At 49.0% G+C, this 14,917-nt stretch overlaps 1 protein-coding gene across 17 annotated transcripts in view; it reads left to right on the forward strand.

Annotated features, from left to right (window-relative positions):
- Nucleotides 1-14,917, forward strand: part of EEFSEC (eukaryotic elongation factor, selenocysteine-tRNA specific) — a 284,050-nt gene that overhangs the window by 182,151 nt on the left and 86,982 nt on the right. For 11 of the 17 annotated variants that reach the window (XM_063806207.1, XM_063806209.1, XM_003309983.6 and 8 more), the window contains one exon: nucleotides 6,370-7,026. In XM_063806207.1, the coding sequence (XP_063662277.1) occupies nucleotides 6,370-7,026 (657 nt within the window). Of the gene's footprint in view, nucleotides 1-6,122; nucleotides 6,276-6,369; nucleotides 7,027-14,917 lie in introns of all 17 variants that reach the window. The other 6 variants (XM_054680971.1, XM_054680973.2, XM_054680972.2 and 3 more) reach the window with 1 other exon arrangement.

Genomic DNA, 14,917 nt, shown 5'->3' on the forward strand with positions numbered 1-14,917 from the left:
AGGGCAGCAGCACCTCTCCCCATTCCACCTCCCAGCCTTCTCTGCTGCCCTTCTCACTGCGTACCCCGCCTGGGACACTGGGGGCCCCTGGGCAGCAGGCCCCAGCCCTATCCTCCCATTTGGTAGACTCTTTACCCTTGGGGTTTTGTGGATCCTCTGAGGGCCTGGCCAGCCCCAGGACCACCCTGTTCCTGCAGCTGTGAATGTGGAGCTTGGGCCCAGGAGGAGCTCCCCAAAAGAGGGCCCATGTGGCTTGGCTCCTTTCAGTTACTCTTCCCACTTGCATTGAGGCCTCCCACATTCCAGGCATGGCGCTGGGCACTGCAGATAGAAATGGAAAAAAACAAAGCAAAGCCTGATCCTCATGGAGGTTCCATTCCAGTGCGGGAGTGACAGCCAGTGAACAAAGGGATGCCAAGCGGTGGGAAGCTCTATGATGAAAAACCAAGTGGGCAAGGTGCTAGAGAGTGACAGGGATAGGCCAATGCCTGTCTCTTGCTGGGTGGGGTGACTGAGGAGGGGCTCTGATACAGTGGCATCCAAGCAGGTATGGGAAGGAAGTGAGGAAGAGAGGAACTGCAGGTGCAGAGGCCATGAGGTGGGAGCATGCCTGGCACATTCAGGGAATGGGAAGCAAGGCCCACATGACTGAAGGGATGTGAACAGTGGGTCGGGGTCACAGCAAATAAAGTCAGAGACATCACGGGGGCTGTGTGGCATTGTGAGTCCTGGAAAGGACTTCAGCTTTTACAGAGTGAGATGGGAGGCCAGTGGAGAGCCTGGAGGCAAACCCCAGGGTCACATCATCTGTGTTTTCCCAAGAACAGGAAGAACAGGCTGTGGGGGAGAACAGGCTCTTGGAAGAACAGGCTGCGGGGGAGGGGGCAACAATCCAAGCCAGGTGAGGCTGGGACCAGGGCAGGCAGTGCAGGGACAGGAAGGAGTCAGGCACTGGACCTACTTGGAAGGTAGAGCCGACCCTGTCTCCTGATGGCTGGTTACAGCTACAAGAGGACAAGGAGAGTCCAGGTGGGTGGAAGCCCCAGCTTTTCCCCTGACATCAGAGCGTTGCCCTGGAGAAGCAGAAGGCTGAAGGAGACTTTAGGTTCTGGGCGTAGTAAGCTGGGATGCCTGTCAGCCATTCAAAGAGGCAGTTAGGTGTAAGTCTGTATGCTCCCAGCTCCAGTCTCCACCTCCCCTGGAACTCAGACGTCTGTGTCTCTCTGGCAGCCTCAGAGACAGCTCCTACTTGCAGAACTCCCAGCTCCTCTACCCTGAAGCTGGCTGCTCCCTGCTCCCACCTAGCATGAGGCAGATCCTCAAACTAGAAACCTGGGAGCTGTTCTTTACACATCAGCTGTTCTTTACACACCAGCTGTTCTTTACACACCAGTCTCTCCTTGTCCCCACATCTAGTCTGTCACCACCAAAATATGTCTTGAACTCTGAGTATCTTCCTTGCTAATTTCCATGTTTCCTTTCTTACTTCTCTACCTCCCCTCAATCTATTCCCCAAACTGTATAGCCAGTTTGCATCTTTTAAAACCGCAAACTGGCAGTGTCATTCCTCTGCCATCCCCTGTGCCCCATCACTGGTGGCTTCCTGGTGCTTTGTCCCATGGCAATGGTGGCTGGCCCATGTCTCCAACCTGCTGTCTCCCTGGACCACCACACCTCAGCCAGCCCTGCCACCTGCAGTTCCACTGGGGGCCTGGTTCTTCCCCTGCTCAGGGCCTTAGGCCTGCTCTGCTCTTCCCTCTGCCTGGAATCCCTGTGGGTGGTTTGTTACCGATCTGGTCTTGGCTCCAATGCCACCTCCTCAGGGAAGTCCTCCCTGACTACCCACAATGAATTAGGTCTCCCAGTTGTTCGCTCTCATACAGCCTCATCCTTTTTTCTCACAGTACCTCCCACAGTTTCATAATTCCTCATGTATTCAGTGGTGATCTAATTAGCATCTTTCTTCTCTAGAAGACAGCAGACTTTATAGAACCCAACTGTCTAAAACTATCTGTTTTGCTCGTCCTGCTGGCATTCCAGAGCCTGGACCTGGTCCTGAGAGAAGGTTGCTACCCACGTGTTGAGAGAATGTGCGTGCGCCACCTCAGCTGCGCCCCGTGGACATTAGCGAATGTTTGAGGAGTGAGTTATTCAGTAGATGGAGAGAGGCCCTCAAAGTTGGCTAGAAGATAAATGACTAAAAGGAAAGCCTGTTTTTCTCATTCTTAGGTTGGTAAAATTATCTACTTTTCTTTATCTCTGGTGTTCTAAATGGGTCTTCTGTTCCGAAGCGTCCCTCAGTGAGCGTGGGCTCACTGACCACCCTGTGTGGCAATGCTGTCTGCATGCGCCTGTGAGAACCCATGGGAGTGCCACGCTGCCCTGTCCCCATCTTTATCTGCTCCACAATTTCCTGTCTAGGCCCTTAAAATCTTGATTTGCACAGTTATTTATCTTTGTGCTCTTCATGGTGCCCTGGTAAGGCATTCTTTATGATTTCAGTCCTAAGAACACAAGCCCTGTTGAAAAGAGAACATGCTTTGAATAAAGCCTGCTTGACGTTCGTCTTGATGGGGAGGAGGAGGGGGAAGGGGCATCAGGGCAGCATGAGGCCCCTGGCCGCCCTCTCTCACAGGAAGGCTCATAAACACAAGGATCTCGCTCAAGCCCCGGCACGTCTGGAATCTCAGCTCGGTGCTTTGCCAGGTATGATTTTGCCACAAGGGGCATTTCTTTTCCAGAATCTGATGCAGTCACTCTCTTCAGAGCAGCTGGGCATTTATCTGGACCTGTCACAACCAGGTTTCTCAGCAGCTCCTGTGCTGGGCACTGAGGACGCAGCATAGGGAGAGCACAGTCCTTGTCTCGGGATTTAGAAGGGAAGAGATGCACATTTGATAGGCCAAAATTAAGAAATCTGGCAGTGCCAAATGTTGGAGCAGACGTGTATCAATGGGGTGTCTTGGGCCTTATTGATAGAAGTTGATTTATCTACCTAGCAAAGTTGAACAGCCATTCACCCTGCAATCCAGCAGTTCAACTCCAGGAACTGTGTCCTTGAGAAGCCCTTGCACATGTGCCCATGCAGGATCCTTGTGACAGAAGAAATTCATTGCAGCATTTTCCAGCAAAGAACTGGAAACACCCCCAGTGCACATCGATAGGAGTCCAGGTTGTGCTAAATACACAAGGTGCAGCAGATGGCATCGGCAGCAAATAAGCTTCAGGTGCATGCACTCTGTGCACAGATTTTTAGTATCATAACTGGCACGATGGCTTATTCATACAGTTCAGAAACTTATACAACAAAGCAAATTACTGATTAGGAATGTGTACTACATATGTAGTGAGCCTTTACACAATCATACACACGTGTGTATAAAAAGAAAGGGAATGCTGTGCGCCAAATTCAAGGCAGCGGCACCCTCCCACTGGGGCAGGTGGGAATGCTGAGTGGGGAGGACCACACAGGTAGGTATGAGTTATCGATAATGTAGTTCAGGGGCGGAAAGGGCAATGAGCTCATGGGTGTTTCATATATAATTTAAATCTGTCGGCACACAGAGGCTGGGGCTGACCTGTAAAGTAGTGGTAACCAAACAGTGAGTCAGGTTCCGATGGTCAGCTGTGTCTGGAGTTATCAGAGAAGCCCTTCTAGGAGGTCCATGGGAGCAGGGGTTAGGGACGAATGAGAATTTGCCAGTGGAAGAAATCCCAGGGAGCAGCCTCAGGGGCAAAGCACAGAGACATTCAGAAGCACAGCATTTACAAGGATTCATTCAAGAGTCCCTTGGCTACGTTTTCAGGGTTGGGGAGAATGTGGGGCCGAAAAGGCTGTGGAGTTGGGCTGCGTGGTGGAGGCTTCCTGGTGGCTGAGCTAAGGAGTGGGGGCTCAGCCCTGTGAGTGAGACTTTTCAGCAGATTGCCTTGTGGGGCGGTGGAGGGGGTACCAGGAGACCACCACCCATCACAGGGAGTCCCCATAGAATTCCAGCTGACCAGAGGATCTTCCTGCTCGTGGCAGGACCATGACAAGCTTTGAAAGCCATGAGGTAGACGATGGGAGCCCACAAAGGAGGTGGTGACAAATAATTGCTTTATCAGAGAAACATTTTAGAAAGCCGCACAGGCTGCTGCAGGCGCCTGGGAGGGAAGAGTTGTGACCTGGGCCCCACCTCACTGGGCAGACGACGCTTAGTGTAAGGTGATATTCTCCAGTGACTCTGAGTAATGTTCCCAAAAATCTCATTCTCCTATTGCCTTTTCAGACCATTTCAGAGATGTTTTCTGTTTCTTTGTGATTGATCTTGGCTGTGGCTTTTGACACTGTGCGTCTCACTTTCTCTGCCCCCTGACCTCTGGTTAGGTAGTTAATGATCTTTAAACAAACACTTGAGTATTATGGCTCTCCAGGAAAGGTCCTGGGCTCATGGGCCATTAGCAACACACTCTCCCTTTATCCAGGGAGAAAATGAGTGTTCGTACACCCTGACTCGGTAGACAGGGATGCTTGCAACCTAAGTGTCAAAATTCTCTTTAGTTTAACTATTTTTGATGGCAGGTTTTCTGAAATATGTTACATATTTCTCTGCTTCAAATCCATGAACAGTTTCCTCTCATCTCAGAGACAGTGGATCATAGGTAGGAATGTTTGTTCATTTCAGGAACTTTTATTGGAGACTTTTCTATGTCTGTTCCTGATTTACAAACTGTGAATGCAGAAATCTGCCCAGTATAGTAGTCAGTGATATTTTAGAAACAGAGATAAGATCAGGTTACTCCTTTGCCTAAACTCCTCCAGTGACTTCCGGGCCTTGCACTCTACTGTGGGGCCCGAGCCTTGACCTCTGTGTTAGTCCGTTTTCACGCTGCTGATAAAGACATACCCAAGACTGGGTAATTTATTTTTTTAAAAAAAGAGGTTTAATGGACTCACAGTTCCGCGTGGCTGAGGAGGCTTCACAATCATGGTGGAAGGCGAAAGGCACGTCTTACATGGCACCAGGCAAGAGAGAGAATGAGAGCCAAGTTAAAGGGGTTTCCCCTTATGAAACAGTCAGATCTAGTGAGACTCATTCACTACCAGTATGGGGGAAAGCACCCCTACAATTCAATTATCTCCCACCAGGTCCCTCCCACAACACATGGGAATTAAGGAAGCTACAATTCAAGATGAGATTTGGGTGGGGACACAGCCAAACCGTATCAGCCTCCCTCCCTGCTGTCTCCCTCCCCACCCTTGCTGCAGCCCTCCTGCCTCGGTGTATTCCCAGACTCACCAAGTTACTGCCCTCTTAGGGCTTGCACTTATCAGTTGCCCCATTTAGAGCTGTCTTTCTGTGGGTCTTCACACAGCTGTCTGCTTCTTATGCTAAGGTCTTAGCTCAAATTCACTTCTTCGAGACCTTTACCCCACCCAGGCCTTCTCTATCACATCACCTGGCCTTGTTTTCTTTATAGCATATGTTGTCTAATATATTCATATAATATTAATATAGATTAATATTATATAATTATATTAATATATATTTGCATGCATGTAATTTATATATTAATTTTATATTGATATGAATTGAATTAATATATATAATTTTTCCTATACAGGTAATTTTGTTGTTGCTGTTGTTTCAAGATATTAAGCTCTTTGGAAACAGAGGTCACTGTATTTCTTCCCCTAGAACAGTGCCTGGCACACAATAGGCACTCTGGGAATATGTGTTGAATGAATGAAGAGAGATCCTGCCCTAGGCTACCCACAAGCCAGCAGGCAGCAGATACACAATAGACAGTGACCATGCAGCAGGCTGTGGGATTCAGAGGGGCTGGGTTACCACTAAGGAGTCAGGGACAAGTTCTGCCACTGGGAGTTGGGACAGGCTTTCCAGAGCAGTGGTGTTTGTCCCGGGCTTTAGAGGGCAAATGGGCACAGCTTGGCCAGCTGAGCAGCTGGGGAGGCCATTCTGGGGGGAGGAGGCAGGCAAACCTGGACAGAGGGCTGGAAAATGCTAGCATGATTGATGGAAGGGAGGAACTTGGAGGGACTGGAGCCTGGATTGGAGCAGGGGTGAAGGGAACTAAGGTAGTCAGGGATTTGGCTGCTATGACCCCTGCCTTTCCCCCAGAAGAACAGTGAGACTTGGAGAGTGGGGCCCTGGCCCTGCTTTGCTGGCGGCCCTCGGCCTTGTGCTTTCAGTGTGGTACCTGCTCTGGTCCAGAAGAGTGTGCCTGGGCCCCAGACCCCCCTTGGCTGGTCCTCACGGTGCCTGCAGGTGGTGGTAAGCACAGGATTCTCTAGCTGCAGCTCCCCTCTCCTCCCCACAGCCCCGAGGCTTGTTGGTTTCATGTGCTCTCTTGCTTACTCCCCATCAGGTGGTGAAGAAGGTGAAGTCCATGCAGATGTTCCACATGCCCATCACTTCAGCCATGCAAGGAGACCGGCTGGGCATCTGCGTCACCCAGTTTGACCCTAAGCTGCTGGAGCGCGGGTTGGTGTGTGCCCCCGAGTCCCTGCACACTGTCCATGCGGCCCTCATCTCTGTGGAAAAGATACCGTATTTCCGGGGGCCCCTGCAAACCAAGGCCAAGTTCCACATTACAGTGGGCCATGAAACAGTCATGGGCCGGTTGATGTTCTTCAGTCCTGCTCCAGATAACTTTGACCAGGAGCCTATACTGGACTCTTTCGACTTCTCTCAAGAATACCTTTTCCAGGAGCAGTACCTGTCCAAGGATTTGACACCAGCAGTGACAGACAATGATGAGGCCGACAAGAAGGCCGGCCAGGCCACAGAGGGCCATTGTCCTCGGCAGCAGTGGGCCCTGGTGGAGTTTGAGAAGCCCGTCACCTGCCCTCGGCTGTGCCTGGTGATTGGCTCCAGGCTAGATGCGGACATTCACACCAACACGTGCCGGCTAGCCTTCCATGGCATCCTGCTCCACGGGCTAGAGGACAGGAACTACTCCGACAGCTTCCTGCCCAGGCTGAAGGTGTACAAGCTGAAGCACAAGCATGGCCTCGTGGAGCGGGTGAGCATGCCCTTGCCTGGCCCCACACCCCTTCCCTTCTTGCTCAGGCAGCTGGGATCCATGGCCTGACAGCTGTGATAAGAGCCAGAAAGGCCCTCAGAGACCTTCTGGTGCCAACCTCTGTAGTTTCTGTACAAGGCATCTGATGCCCAGAATGGTCAGGTGGCCACAGTTCTCTCAGCTGGTCAGTCACAGAGCCAGGGCCAGCACCTGGGCAGGGGGACCCCCACTGTACCCAACCCCACCCGGCTATCCCACCCTCGCTTATTTACATGGTAGATGTGGCACCCATGGGTCTGAGCAGGTCTGGGCTCCCCCACAGCCAGTGTCAGATGGCAGCGGTTAGCACTGGCTTCCCTGGCCTGCTGCCCTGACCAGGCCCCACTCTCTTGACCTTGGTGGGCACTGTACCTCCATCCAGCTGGGATCTGCCCATGTGCCCCTGCAAGCTGCTCATGTCCAGAGGGAAACACTGCCCATCAGTGGTGCCAGGCCAGGTCTTTCCTCACCTGTGGACTGAGGGGAAGGGGCTAATGGTGGCCAGGTCTTTCCTCACCTGTGGACTGAGGGGAAGGGGCTAAGGGTGCCAGAGAGCAAGAGGAAGGAAGGTACCGGAAGCTGACACAGTGGGAGGTCCAGCCCCTGGCTACCTAGGGTGCCTGAAGTTCACCATCGCTGGATGCAGGCCTTAGGCATGTAGGTGAGCCAGTCTAGTTGAAGTAGGATGAGGCCCTGGCTGTGTCTTGCTGGGCGGCCCTTGGCCTTGTGCTTTCAGGGTGGTGCCTGCTCTGTCCCAGGAGACTCTGACTGGGCCCTGGGCCTCCCTCGGCTGGTCCTGTGGTGCATCAGCACCTGGGCCCAGTGCTAGGTGGGATGGGCCTGCCACTAGGGTGGACAGAACACGGTGGTCTCCCCCAAAGTAGTGGAATCACCTCCTCCCATGGGGCATCCATACCCAGCAGCTGTCCACACAGTGCTGAGTGGGAATCCATGCCCATCGGGCCTTGAAGGCAGGATGGATGGACAGCCAAACCTTGCCATCTCTTCTGGCTAGCTCCCTGGCTGTGGGTCCAAGCGGATCAGCAGTAGCTGTACTGGGACATGACTGGGCTTTGACTGGCTTAAAGAGCACGGAGGGCTGGCAACCCCACTGTCGGGGGCTCAGGCTCCTAGCAGGAGGGGTCTGCCCTGAGGCTTTCAACAAGGGCCTCAGTTCCTCACAGGAGCCTGATGAGGTCCCCTGGGTTTAGTGCAGGTGCCAGCACAACATCTGGCCCATCCACAGTGTCACATGTGGTGGGCTTCCGTCGCCCACCCTCCGCTCCAGGTCTCCGTCCACAGGTTTTCTCCTCTGGGAGAAAATCCACTGGTTTTCTCGTCTGGAATTCTCTGTCACTGCAGCCCCTTCCCCTCCCTTTCTCCTTGTCTTAGGTTCTTCCTGGGTGCTCCACCCTGGCCCTCTTCTTTTCCTGCCCCTGTACCTAGACCTGCCCTCAAGTGGGGGACTGAGGAGCAACCCCTTCCTCTCCCTTCCCCAGACCCAGAGCTTGGACCCTTAGCTTCGGGGGGCCGCTGGGGCCTGCTCAGGGCTCCATCAGCCTTAGGCCAGCCCCAAGATGCTGATTGAAGATGAAGGTGATAAAGTGTGTGTCACTCGTTTGTCTAGCCTGATTTATTAGCAGTGTTTGGAGTATAATTATTCTATAGTAAAATATCTATGAGAGAGTAATATCCCAATTGGTGTGGCTCCTGGGTCTAATTGCTCCCACTCAGGCCTGTCAACAGCGGTGCAGCAGTCACTTCCTTTGAGAACTGGGAGGGAGGGTCTGTGAGGAGCAAGTAAACATATGGCCGCAATGACTCATGCCTCCGAAGGGCTGAGGGAGGGGCCAGGAGACATGCCTGGCCTATGTCCTGCCACCAACCTGGGGCCACCAGCATTTTCCTGCTCAGTCCAGGGAGGCTGGAAGTGGAAGCACAAGAACTGTAGGCAGTCCACAGAAGCTGAGTCCAAATCCCATATAGACAACCCTGAGCAGAGACAGGCTTCCTCCAACCAGGGACAGCCGCACAGGGTGACTGTGGATGTGTGCAGAGGTGAGATCCTATGAGCCCAGGGCTTTGGTCGAGGAAGAGGGCCTTCCTGAGGCTCCACAAGCGAGGAAAGGGCATGGGTGCCCAGGCTAGGAGCAGCTCCCCCAACTCGCAACCCCCTGAGGCTCTAGCTGAATGGGCACCTGCCTTAATGCTAGGGGCTGGCTGTGGGCTGGGGCTTCTGTGCCACATGCTCTCCTCTGGGCCCCAGGGCAGGAATGAGCCTGCCTCCTGCCTCCCTCCATTCTGTCACCACTCTACTGATTAAGCATATACTATGCGCCTTTACTAGCTACATACTTTATTTTGAAACCATTTAATAACCCTGAGGAAGAGGTCATTATTTTTCCTATGTACATTTTTCCCCAATTAAATCAATCAAATTATGTGCAAATATTTAGGAAAAGTAATATATGCACATGGTAAAAAATTTCAAACAAGACAATAATTATTCAGTGTAAGGAAGTTTTCTTCCTACGAACCCAGGTCCCCTCCCCAAAGGCAGCCAGACTGGAAACCAGCCCAAGAAATGTGAAGTGACCTGCCCAAGGTCACAGGGTAGTAAAGCTGGAGTTTGAACTCAGGACTAGCTGGTCTCTTTTGAGTCATGAAATTTCCACTTTGTCAGACAGATTCTTGCCCAGTGTGTCAAAAGAGTCTGCGTTCTCTTGAAAAGCTCGAATCTCCTTGGTGGGAGACTTTCCTTCCTGGTAAGGTGGAACTTGGAGATCATACAGAGTAGGCTCAAGCCCTTGCTGTACCACAAAACAGCTGTACGCCTTGGGCAGCCATTTAATCTCAATTGTTCATTCCTTCGAAGGATGGTCTTGACCTCATCAGGTTGTTTTGAAAGAGCCACCATAGCTTGTGGCTTCATATGTAAGAGCCGACTCTCATCAGGTGAAGCAAGAAGGTAGTGTTCCTGTTGCAGCTCCTGAGTGATTGGCTGAGTTTGTTCCAAAGGGGCAGCCCTGTTTGCTTTGAGTAGGCCCCAGATCACCCAGAGATTTTCAGGTCATCTTGCTTGACCAGGGGCTCAGCCATCCGACAGACTGGTCCAATGTGCAAGCCTGGGCTTTACTCCCAGCCTTACCACCTGCTAGTGTGAAAAGTTGAGCAGACCCTGAGACTTCCATGTTAAGTGGGAATTTTCACAGTGCTGCACCAGGGTTAGATGAAGGTGAGATGGGGGATTGCACATAAGGTTCTGAGATCAGTGCTTGTCTCCTACTGCATCGTTATTGTTTTATCATTATTAATGTTTAAGCTCTTAGAGTCAAAATAATAATGCCTGGAGCATGGGTCCACTCTTTTCCCTGGGACTCCATTATTTCTCTTTGAAGCACAGGAGCCAATCCCCCTGGTCCCTATCAGGAGCCACCCAGTTTTGGTTGAAGAGGGAGGGGCTAAGAGTCTGGTAGGCTCATGGGTGTGGTTATCCAGCGCAGGGGCCAGAGAAGTGCCCTATGCTCTTCTTTCCCCACCGTGCTTGGCTGACTAAAAATTCCTGGGCACATCACAGTTACTAGTCAGCTTTCTGGACATGTCTATTCAAAGAAGTTTCTGGAAGATCAGAGAATCTTGAAAAGGTGAAATCCAGTCTCTTGGGCAGAATCTCCACCACCTTGGTGAGCCAGCACCCAGCCTTTGCTCTGTGATTCGGGGCAAGGCCAGCACATCTACTTTGCAAGCACAGTTAGCCTTCTGAGAACCTGGGCTTGGGTCTCTGAGCTATCTCAGTTCATCACAAAGGGAGACCCTGGCACTATACCTATGTGTGAAGTGAGCACTTTCCGCCAGGGGGGCTTAAGGCATATAGGCCTTCTGATCCCATTTCCTATAAAGGCATCCTTCATTCATATATTCGGATGTTTACTGTGCTCCTACGTTTGTGCCAGGCACTGTGCATACAACAAGATAGACAAAGTTCTTGTCTTCCTAGGGGAGGCTAGCAGTGAACAGTAAATTAGACATTTTCAGGTTATAATAAGGCCTAGAAAGAAAATAACAGTGTGATGTAAATATGTGATGCTGAGGACAGTTATTGAAACACAGAAGATGCTAATTTCCAAGCCTCTGCAGACTGTGTTTTTATTTCCTGTGCTCTGCATCACTGGCTCACACTGGAAGCTGGTCAGGTACCCTACCAGTTGTGGCTTAACTCATTAGTATTACATAGAGCAAACTATGGCCCATGGGCCAAACCTAAACAACTGCTCTTGCCCCAAATCTAATAATCTTAAACAAGCTTATTTTCTCTGGATTCTTCTTTCAGCTGCTTCGATCAAACACAATTTAATTAACTTACCATTGGTAAATGGCATTCCTTGCTTGGCTAACAAATGAGCCACCCGGAAACCTACTTTGGTTGCAGCCTTATTCTCATTTTTTGTTGTTTTGCGTGTCTGCTATGATGAAATATACTGTTTTAAGTTTTCTCTTTTTTGACATTGTTTTTCTGTGAGTTGGGAATATTGTGATGTCAGTGTATCTCATATTCTGTTAACACAACTAATAACAAACACAGTACTTTGCCATGTAATTTGATAAAATAATAATTCATACCCACTGCGCCTTAAAAGTGTGACATTTGAAGTCCACTTTTCTTGTTTTCATGTGATGGGTATGCACCAGTAATAAAATAAATAAATAAAATGTGTCACTGGGTGAGGTACTGCAAGTTGTAACTATGTTACCACCATCTGTAGTTTACTGAGCACCTCATCAGGTCTCAGACTCAGCTACTCAACTCTGCCACTGTGACACAAAGGCAGCCATAGACAATATGTAAACAAATGGGCATGACTGTGTTCCCATAAAACCTTTTGTTGTGAACATTGAAATTTAAATTTTATATAGTTTTCACATGTAACAAAATAATATTCTTTTGATATTCTCCAACTCATTAGAAAATATAAAAACCCTTCTTAGGTCACAGGCCATACAGAAACGTATCAGGAAGAATTTGACCCTTTGGCTGTAGTTTTCCAACCCCTGATATAAATGGTTAATAGGGCTCTTGAAATAGAATGAGCATCCTGCGAGGAAAATGCTAATAATTATCTGCAGCTGAAAGCATTAAACCCTCTCAGCAGTCCTTAGGAATTGGGCTTTTTCTTGGGTGCCCACTGTCTCTGTGCTAACACTGGGATGCATATACTACTTTATGTGCTGTGTTTTTTATTCTTGGATACATTTGATTTTTTCACATAAGTCCACGTGTACTTCTATAAGAGTGTGACTTGTAATAAAGGGTTAATGAAGAAAAAAAAAAAAGAAGAAGAGGGAGCTTGGATTGGTAGAGACATCCAGAGGTCTCACCTGAGTGGGAGAAGAAAAGAAGTGAAAGTGTTCTAAATGGCTAATCTTTCTGGGGAGAGGGTTTAGGAAAGACTACTAGAACATATGGTGATAAGGGAAATAGCTGGTATCCTGTTTCAAAGTAAAAATATAGAAATATGTGCAAGATTTTGAGTACAGAGAAAGGGAAAGAAACTATATGAATGCAGTGAAAATGTAATAGCACTTTCACATTCACAGAGGAGAAACTGGAATGAATTTGATTAAACCAACAAAAATAAGGAAAAAAGAACAATGTTAATAATAATAATAACAGAAGGAACAACATTAAGTATCAGTCATTACACTAAATGTGAATGGCCAAATTCTATTTAAATGCTAACGCTGAGAGATTGGGTTAAATACTGACAAAGGTAAAGAAGGACATCATGTAACGATAAAAGGCTCGGTTATAAACTTGTACACACCAAACATAAAAATAAAACAGTAGAAACCTAGGGACAGCTTGATAAAAGATGGAATTATAATGATAGGGTGGCACTTCAGAGTCCATATTTTAAAATCAGGCCTACTAGACATAAGGACAACGAGGCAGAATATATTCAATAAGCTTGATTTTTAGATAAATGTAAACTCTTACACTCCTTGAATAGAGTATACATTTTTTTTCTATGGCTTGGAACATTTACAAAACTAAATATTCAGCAGTTGACATTAAACAAATATTTGTAGAACATCTACTGTGTGTTGTCTTAAGGGCTAGGGAAGTAACAGTGAATAAAAAAGACAAAATCTCTGCCCACATGAAACTTAGATTGTAGTTGTATTTGTGGCCACAGAGAAAAAACCCTAATAGATTTTAGAAAGTAAATCATGAACCACTAAAATGAGAAATAAAGCAGTTATATATAGATATAGGCAGATATGGAGAGAGAGATACAAAGTGTGCATGTGCGTGTGTGTGTGTGTGTGCGTGTGTGTGTGTGTGCACGTGTGTGTGTGTGTGTATGTTCATTCTTTCACATATTCTAGTAAATTGCTCCTCATTTGGTTAAGGCTGTTTCTCATACTATCATAGAATGTTGAATCTCTTAGTAATAAAATTTTTCTCTTTTTCAGTGTTCTTTCAATCTTTTGATTACTTTGCAGAGAAAGCTTTAGATTTGTTCAAAGGTGTCTTTAACAGTCCTCTATTACATTCTAACCTGCTTTTTAACAAATGGAAAACAAGACCAAGATTCCAGAGCCTTCTAGTAGCAATAGTATGTAACTAGGATTATTCTTTGGGGGTTTTTTTGCATTGTATGTACTTTTACTATTAGCTTCCTCTGTTTATGGTTAGTGACTCTTTTCTTTAGGATACTATATAAAGTCTCCTTTCCAGGCAGATGTAAAGAAATATATTAGGTAAATAGTAGGTCGGGTATGCAAAGATCTGGCAAAAATGATGTGGGGTGAAGGATGTGTAAAAGCCGAGGCTGGAACCACTGGGTCCTGTCCCCAGGAGGTTACTTGCATCTCAGCCACATGCAGATTCAGACCAGCTGCTCCTCCTTTAGTGATCCAAAGCCTCATAGAAAACTGGGTCTTTCTAGTGGAGGACAGAGACTCATGCCTGCATCAGAGGAATATGCAGAGGGCTAGGAGAGGAAACAAGGAACTCTGCCAAGGTGGGAGGAAGTAGGCTGGTGAGGCAAAAGCACAAAATGGTGACCTTTTAAGTGTATCTTGTAAGACTGGAAGGTTCACTGCACAGACACTAGGGGCCGTGTGGGGAAACAGGAAGGTGGAGGAGGGGCATTCCAGGTCCAGGGACTGCTTCTGTAAAGCATAGAGGCCAAACAATGCCTGGCCCTGGGCATCTGGGAGGGCAGGGACAGGGAGCTTAAAGAGGCAGGCAGGGCCAGCCATCGAAGCTAGGCCCTTCACCCTGCAGGGGGAGTAATGCAGGTTGGGGGCTATGGGGGTGTTCTAGGTCACCTGTGCTAGAGAAATCCTTGGAGCAGGGCCGGCCCAGGCAGCCTAGAGAGGGGAGGCTCAGCCTCTCTCACCTACCCTTCTGTATCCCAGTCTCGCCCTGAGGCTCTGGGCACGTGGTCGTCTGGAGCCGCAGAGCTCAATGGTCTGGGAGCCACTCACCCTATGGAGCCAGGCTTCTCCACTAGTAACAAATCATGACTTTTCAGGACTGTGTGAACATGAAGGAGGAGGTGAGGGTCTGGTGCTTAGGACAGTGAGTGCTCTGCAATACCTGCTGGCTTCCACAGCAGACTTCTCACTGTTACCACGCCCCAGGATGCCCTCCTCACCTCCCCAAGCCACCACCTTCTCATGGGTCTCACCATAGCCCTCTTTGCCCCTGGCAGCATGCATAGCTCCACCCCAGTAATTTTCTGCAAAACAAAGGGGGTCCTGCCAGCTCTTACTCAGAAATCTCTTTTAGGTCCACACCACCTGCAGGACAAAGACAATACCCAACCTTAGCATGTTAGCTGGC

The sequence above is a fragment of the Pan troglodytes genome, chromosome 2, assembly GCF_028858775.2.
Source record: "Pan troglodytes isolate AG18354 chromosome 2, NHGRI_mPanTro3-v2.0_pri, whole genome shotgun sequence".
Lineage (NCBI taxonomy): Eukaryota > Metazoa > Chordata > Mammalia > Primates > Hominidae > Pan > Pan troglodytes.